The 7,554-nt window shown below is 43.0% G+C and overlaps 4 protein-coding genes across 4 annotated transcripts; 1 reads left to right on the plus strand and 3 right to left on the minus strand.

Annotated features, from left to right (window-relative positions):
• Positions 1-862: 862 nt before the first annotated feature.
• Positions 863-1,187, minus strand: LOC135489019 (histone H4). The gene has a single exon (XM_064774081.1). It carries the CDS (start codon positions 1,172-1,174, stop codon positions 863-865), a length of 312 nt encoding a protein of 103 aa, XP_064630151.1. The 5' UTR covers positions 1,175-1,187.
• Positions 1,188-3,798: 2,611 nt separating this feature from the next.
• Positions 3,799-4,191, minus strand: LOC135489141 (histone H2B). The gene has a single exon (XM_064774340.1). It carries the CDS (start codon positions 4,189-4,191, stop codon positions 3,820-3,822), a length of 372 nt encoding a protein of 123 aa, XP_064630410.1. The 3' UTR covers positions 3,799-3,819.
• A 300-nt stretch (positions 4,192-4,491) lies between these two features.
• Positions 4,492-4,916, plus strand: LOC135489015 (histone H2A). Its single transcript, XM_064774078.1, has one exon. The coding sequence runs from the start codon at positions 4,512-4,514 to the stop codon at positions 4,887-4,889; it is 378 nt and encodes a 125-aa protein (XP_064630148.1). The 5' UTR covers positions 4,492-4,511; the 3' UTR covers positions 4,890-4,916.
• A 1,072-nt stretch (positions 4,917-5,988) lies between these two features.
• LOC135489011 (histone H3) lies at positions 5,989-6,481 on the minus strand. Its single transcript, XM_064774073.1, has one exon. The coding sequence runs from the start codon at positions 6,458-6,460 to the stop codon at positions 6,050-6,052; it is 411 nt and encodes a 136-aa protein (XP_064630143.1). The 5' UTR covers positions 6,461-6,481; the 3' UTR covers positions 5,989-6,049.
• Positions 6,482-7,554: the final 1,073 nt, after the last annotated feature.

The raw sequence follows: 7,554 nt of genomic DNA on the forward strand, positions 1-7,554 counted from the left end.
AACCGGTCGCGTTCAACAAATGAACAAGTGTGCTCATTGCATTTTTCTCTGTGTTATCCAGAAATGTGGCATTGTTTCTGTGTTATGTTGTGTTATCCAGAAATTTGACAATGCATTTGTTTCTGTGTTATCCACAGATGTGGCAATGCACTTGTTTCTGTGTTATCCAGAAACGTGGCAATGCATTTGTCTCTGTGTTATCCAGAAATGTGGAAATGCATTTGATTCTGTTGTATCCAGAATGGTGGCAATGCATTTGTTTCTGTGGCATCAAGAAATGTGGCAATGCATTTGTCTCTGTGTTATCCAGAAATGTGGAAATGCATTTGATTCTGTTGTATCCAGAATGGTGGCAATGCATTTGTTTCTGTGGTGTCAAGAAATGTGGCTATCTATAGCATAGGCCTTTTACTAGCTGACGGTTTTATGGAGAGAAGAGTATTGAGGGCGATGGGTAGGCCTGATGTTGAAATCTTTTTGATGCATGTTCTCCTACTTCGTGCTTTTTTTCTATACCGTCGGGAGTTGGTTGGGGAGGTCGGATATTCTAATATTTCATCGACACGTGTGTAGATAGATACATGTACATATATAGTCTATTCACAAGAGGTCTGCATGCAAATACGCATCTGTCTTACTTTCACACAACTTACTATCATTAATATCATTATGCCGACCAATGACTATTGCGGCCCGCCTACGAACGTTACTAAAAACTGCACTAGTATTCGGTCATATTATGCTGGACACATCATAACACAACAAGCGATACATTATGTACGAGTGATCTCTTTTTAAATATTTTGTGGCCCTAATAAGGGCCGTGGGTTTTGGGACCAGAGGTCCACAAGAAGCAAGACGCTTAACCACCGAATCCGTAGAGGGTACGTCCCTGGCGTTTCAAAGCATAGACGACATCCATGGCTGTGACGGTCTTCCTCTTGGCATGCTCGGTGTAGGTAACCGCATCTCGGATGACATTCTCGAGGAATACTTTGAGAACTCCTCGGGTTTCCTCGTAGATCAGGCCGGAGATACGCTTGACACCACCTCGGCGAGCAAGACGACGGATAGCTGGTTTGGTGATACCCTGGATGTTGTCACGAAGTACCTTCCTGTGACGTTTGGCGCCTCCCTTTCCAAGTCCCTTTCCTCCTTTACCACGTCCAGACATATTCTATTCTCGTCGGTTCGATGAAAACTAGCAGAATGAGCAACTTCCAGAACAATTGTGCTTTATGTCAACACGTCGGAGCAATTGGACAGTCTAGACCAATTAGAAAGCTCGTTACAAATGGGTGCAAATCTGAATGTTCGGCTCGATAAATTACGTGCCTAACCTTTCCCAATCAAATGAGGAGGCATGGCAACGATTTAAATTGTCTTTTTTGCATAATCATTACCATAATCACTAAAAACAAAAAAAACAAACAAAACAAATAAGGCTACTATTAAAAAATCATAAGAAAGTTAACAGTGTTAAAACAATAGGTACAACACTGTCAAAACTTAAATAAAATAAAAACACCACATGGACAAAAACACACAATCTTCCCGGGTCTCTTTTCCACTTTTACCAGCGTCCATACAATATACAGTATAACTTGAAATCCTCCATAGTAAAATCTACTCCAATAGCCAGGGCTGAAATATTCTAAGTTATTTAATACACATATTAGTCAATATTCTATCAAGTTGGTGCAGATGCCAGTCAATTCAGGTTTCCAATACGAAGTAGAGGTCGAGACTAGAGCCTTCGAAGCAAAATGGCTTTACAGGCCATGAGGTATCTTGCATGCATGAATTTGTCTCATCAGCAGGAAGCCCACATTGGTGCGGAGAAAGCTTATTTACCGGTTACATAAGATGATGGAAGAAGTTTAAATAAATTCCTGGCTGTGAAAAGACCTGTCCCTATGACTGTGATATAATGTATGACGGAAACTTGTCACCTGACCACGGGCCTAGTGTTCCGATAACAAGCACAGTTTGATTTGATAGAAATGTTCAAGTTGACTTTGATATGGTGAGCAATGTGTTTAAAAAAAAAGATTTTGTGTATTGGGAGTGTGTACACTGTGTATTGCGACTGTGTGTTGGTGCATGGTTTGGGTGGGTATGTGTGCAGCGTACGTAAATGGGCAAATTGCTTGATGATTTTGCAAAGATTGAGGAAGATGATTGATCTATTGGAGGTGTTGATAGTACATGCACGTAATATGCATAAAGTTGTTTGATATGTTTGAAGTTGTGATAAATTGAATAAGATAAAATGTACATGGCAAAAAGTCTGCTTATAGGTGGATGTGAAAAAGATGCACGTGTCTGTGGATGCATGTGTGTGATTATAAATTAGTAGTTGGGCGAGTAAAAAAAGGAGTGTGTGTGAGGTGAAGTAAATTTGGTTGATGAGCGAGCGCAGCGAAGTGAATTGTGTGTTTGACAGTGTGCCGATTGACGGAGACCTGGGCCGAAGGCCAATTCGGCAAATTTGTTGAATCGGTTTTTTGTGTATTGAAGTTAAAATAGTGATCGGTCCATGGTTGGCTGACTTGGTATTGGCCATGAATGAGGAACAAGATAATGATTCTGTTGGCGTTGTGATTTGTGATATGTGGGAAGCTGTTGGATAAAAATGTTTGAGGTTGTGATAACTCACACAACGTAGTGAGTCTCATGGTTACTTATACACTGTATGTAAAGTGTAAACAAAATGCATATATCCATCATGTCCGTCGAGTCTGAAAAAATTTGTGCAGACCCATGACAATACTTCTTCGGGTTCCGGTTTTCTTTTGACAGTTTTGTCGCATTCCATATGGGCCGCGCGTTGGTCGATCCTGCATTCATGACGCACCGCACCCACAGTTACGACGTCGGACGTGAATCCCATTGTTTCCTACCTCGTGACGCAATTATTGGGGGGGGGGGGGGGGGCTTCCCCCCAATGTACTGGCTAAAAGCTGTCAGTTTCAGAGAACGGGGAGGGGGTTTGGGGGACTGATGTACTGGCTAAATATGTCAGAACGACGGAGGTTTGAGGGACTCCCCCATGTCAAACAATTGTGCGAGTTCACTAGAGCTTGCTCTTTACATATTACTATTAGATTAAAGAATAAGTGTGCATGTTTGTGGATGAATGAATGAATGAATGAATGAATGATGCACGTGTATGGTAGTTTGAAACCAAATGTAAAGTTGGCTATCTGAGTAAAATATAGGATCTAAGGTGATTGGGTCGATGACCGAGCTGAACGGTGCATCAACAATGTATTGAAACGCATGACCCACAGCGAATTTTTTTCTCGAATGGGGCATTTGAATGCGATCGATGGTTGTTCTTTGGTGCAATAATTATATTTCCAAGCTACTATGATGCATCTCACATCCTATTCATTGGCGCAGTCTTATGAGTTGCGACTATGGTGATGACAATAGAATGGTACTAGTATTGAAAGTCTCAAACACTCGGCACTCTCTCGTACAAACGGCAACGCCGTCTCCAAAGTTTGGCACAACTAGCACTTTTATACCAGGACACAGGACTGTTTTGTGACAAAATTGTCTACCAAATCATCGCTTCCTTCATTTATTTCGCACTGCGCTAGACACATAATTCTCGTATTGGCGCCATTTCAGAATTGTTTTTCATTTGCGTTAATCTATGCTACCGGGCATGCGCTCGCTTTTCGGAATACACCAAGACTGCATATACAACTTACAAGCATTCAAAGTGTAAACGATTGATCTCTTTTTAAATATTTTGGCGTCCTGAGAAGGACGGTTGGGTTGGTTTGCAAAACACTGGGTTTCGGCAGCTTACTTGGAGCTGGTGTACTTGGTGACGGCCTTGGTACCCTCGCTGACAGCGTGCTTAGCGAGCTCTCCTGGCAACAGAAGACGGACAGCTGTCTGGATTTCCCGACTCGTGATGGTCGACTTCTTGTTGTAGTGAGTCAGGCGGGATGCCTCGGCTGCAATTCTCTCAAAGATATCATTCACGAAACTGTTCATGATCGACATCGCCTTGCTCGAGATACCGGTGTCGGGGTGAACTTGCTTTAGCACTTTGTAGATGTAGATGCTGTAGCTCTCTTTCCTCCTCCTCCTTCGCTTCTTGTCCCCAGATCGCTGGGCCTTGGCCTTAGAGGCCGTCTTCTTGCTTCCCTTGCTCGATACTTTTGGTGCCATGATGAATCAGTGACGAATAATGCGGTTTGAAATTTTTCAAATTTATATGGCGGCGGCGGATCCTGATGTCGATTTTTACGCGTCCGTAAATTTGCATATCAAATTTGCATACGAATCATTGTACTCCACCACTGACACTCCACTACGCTACCTCTCTGGTGTATAGCGCCGCGCCGGGCACCTTGAAACTCACCAATTCGGCAACACTTGAAACTACACTAAATCGACATCAGGAGCCTTTTCCGAATATAAATACTTTTGAAAGCCAGTTTTGGCTTTATTGTATTTGTTTCTGCCGAGCAACATACTAAACCATCATCATGTCTGGACGAGGAAAGGGAGGAAAGACAAAAGGAAAGGCAAAGAGCAGGAGTTCAAGGGCCGGACTTCAGTTCCCAGTTGGTCGTATCCACCGTCTGTTGAGGAAGGGAAACTATGCCGAGCGTATCGGAGCTGGAGCGCCAGTATATCTTGCAGCCGTCATGGAATATTTGGCAGCCGAGGTCCTCGAGTTGGCAGGCAATGCAGCCCGTGACAATAAGAAATCCAGGATCATCCCTAGACATCTCCAACTCGCCATCCGTAATGACGAAGAGTTGAACAAGCTTCTCTCCGGTGTCACCATCGCCCAAGGTGGTGTGTTGCCAAACATCCAGGCTGTCCTTCTCCCCAAGAAGTCTGGAAGCGCCAAGAAGTAAACACTTTTGTGCATTCGACAACTTAACAACGGCCTTTCTAAAGGCCACAATATATTTTAAAAGAGATAATCGTTACCCACATATTTTCGCTTGTAAATAACCAATTTATTTAATAAAACCTCCTAAAATGAGATCAATGACACAGATAATACACTAAACAAATAATACATAATGCACAAAAATACAATGCCAATACCCTACTACCAATAATATATGAGAAAAGGGCCAATACCCTCCCCGATTCCCACAGTGCGATATAATGGCCTTTCTAAAGGCCACAGTATACTCGGGTTTCGCACGCCCACCGTCCACTGTACAATCCAATAAGCCAGTGTATGTGTTCATTTTTGACGGGTCACGACGGAAGTAAGTTTCTTGATTGATTGACCAGCATCATCAATGGCAATAGTGGGCCTAAAATGTCCCCCATTACGGGCCTAGAAATTTGCACTAAGAAGATTAAAGAAAAGGTCTGGCTGAACGTTCAAAGTGAGAAACTGGAGTATTTTAAAAGAGATAATCGTTACCACACTGTTTCGCTTGTAAATAAACAATACCCTGCCAATATACGAGAAAGGCCCAGTACCCTCCCCGATTCCTAGGGTGCGATATATAAAATAGGCCTAGGCCTATAGATATTCAATGCGCCTGTACAGTAATCCTGCATTGTCGCATCTCGTATTCCGGTATACATTTTGCAGGAAAAAGTGCATTTTCATATCAGCCGCATATATAAGTCCATATAGCCTAGTCCCCAATCTAAAATGTTATCGCGTAAAGTGTACAGCATGTAGCATACATACAATGGTTTCGGGCCAGGCATCGTGTACATCGTGGTATGCATTTAAATGGCAAGCATAAAATTGTCGAGATTTTCAAAAAGCGGGTCTTCGTTATGCCTGGATTTTATGATTTTGTATCGGCGCTAGACTGAACAAAGAGATGGATCTTTGATATTTATTTGCCAAATGCAAATGGACTGAGAAACATGGGATCTGTCATGGGGACTCGGAACAATATATTCGTTTCGGGAACGAAACTTAGTAATACACATTTTGAGCATTATTTTACAAGCTGTACAATCGTGACCAAGAGATCTCTTTTGAAATATAGTTGGCCCTGAGAAGGGCCCTTTCTTTACATTGAAAGTAGAACTTGACTTAAGCTCTCTCTCCACGGATACGACGAGCCAGCTGGATGTCCTTGGGCATGATTGTCACACGTTTGGCGTGGATGGCGCAGAGATTGGTGTCCTCGAAAAGTCCGACGAGGTAGGCCTCGCTAGCCTCCTGGAGGGCCATGACTGCCGAGCTCTGGAATCGCAGGTCGGTCTTGAAGTCCTGGGCAATCTCACGGACAAGACGCTGGAAGGGCAATTTCCTGATGAGAAGTTCGGTGCTCTTCTGGTAACGACGGATCTCTCGGAGAGCGACGGTTCCTGGCCTGTAACGATGGGGCTTCTTGACTCCACCAGTAGCTGGGGCACTCTTCCTGGCTGCCTTGGTGGCCAATTGTTTCCTCGGGGCTTTTCCTCCGGTTGACTTACGAGCGGTCTGCTTGGTTCTTGCCATCTTTACACTTACAGTATGAATACTATAGGATAATGGTGATTTCCTCCATGCATACTCTTTATACTAGGACGTTGCCGAATTCGACGCGCCTCATTGGCTGCTCCACTCGCGCTTTCGTGAATGTACGCGCGCTGATTAGTCAATTTCGCGAAATTCATCTCATTTGCATACAGGTCATAACATCGTGTACCGAATTCATTGTGAGATATATGGCCGTATGCTGGCTCTAAATTTTGCATGTATTTTGAAAATGTTGTCCTTTTGTGTGTATAATTTGTATGAGATGTGGCCGGGAAGATGAGGAGGAATGAACACACATCATTTGACGACATCTTGTTAATATCATGGAACCGGTCGCGTTCAACAAATGAACAAGTGTGCTCATTGCATTTTTCTCTGTGTTATCCAGAAATGTGGCATTGTTTCTGTGTTATGTTGTGTTATCCAGAAATTTGACAATGCATTTGTTTCTGTGTTATCCACAGATGTGGCAATGCACTTGTTTCTGTGTTATCCAGAAACGTGGCAATGCATTTGTCTCTGTGTTATCCAGAAATGTGGAAATGCATTTGATTCTGTTGTATCCAGAATGGTGGCAATGCATTTGTTTCTGTGGCATCAAGAAATGTGGCAATGCATTTGTCTCTGTGTTATCCAGAAATGTGGAAATGCATTTGATTCTGTTGTATCCAGAATGGTGGCAATGCATTTGTTTCTGTGGTGTCAAGAAATGTGGCTATCTATAGCATAGGCCTTTTACTAGCTGACGGTTTTATGGAGAGAAGAGTATTGAGGGCGATGGGTAGGCCTGATGTTGAAATCTTTTTGATGCATGTTCTCCTACTTCGTGCTTTTTTTCTATACCGTCGGGAGTTGGTTGGGGAGGTCGGATATTCTAATATTTCATCGACACGTGTGTAGATAGATACATGTACATATATAGTCTATTCACAAGAGGTCTGCATGCAAATACGCATCTGTCTTACTTTCACACAACTTACTATCATTAATATCATTATGCCGACCAATGACTATTGCGGCCCGCCTACGAACGTTACTAAAAACTGCACTAGTATTCGGTCATATTATGCTGG

The sequence above is a fragment of the Lineus longissimus genome, chromosome 6 (genome assembly GCF_910592395.1).
Source record: "Lineus longissimus chromosome 6, tnLinLong1.2, whole genome shotgun sequence".
Taxonomy (NCBI): Eukaryota; Metazoa; Nemertea; class Pilidiophora; order Heteronemertea; family Lineidae; genus Lineus; species Lineus longissimus.

Bases quoted from the DNA above. Each gene is read 5' to 3' on its own strand.
- LOC135489019 (XM_064774081.1), bottom strand. From the start codon at position 1,174: ATGTCTGGACGTGGTAAAGGAGGAAAGGGACTTGGAAAGGGAGGCGCC.
- LOC135489141 (XM_064774340.1), bottom strand. From the start codon at position 4,191: ATGGCACCAAAAGTATCGAGCAAGGGAAGCAAGAAGACGGCCTCTAAG.
- LOC135489015 (XM_064774078.1), top strand. From the start codon at position 4,512: ATGTCTGGACGAGGAAAGGGAGGAAAGACAAAAGGAAAGGCAAAGAGC.
- LOC135489011 (XM_064774073.1), bottom strand. From the start codon at position 6,460: ATGGCAAGAACCAAGCAGACCGCTCGTAAGTCAACCGGAGGAAAAGCC.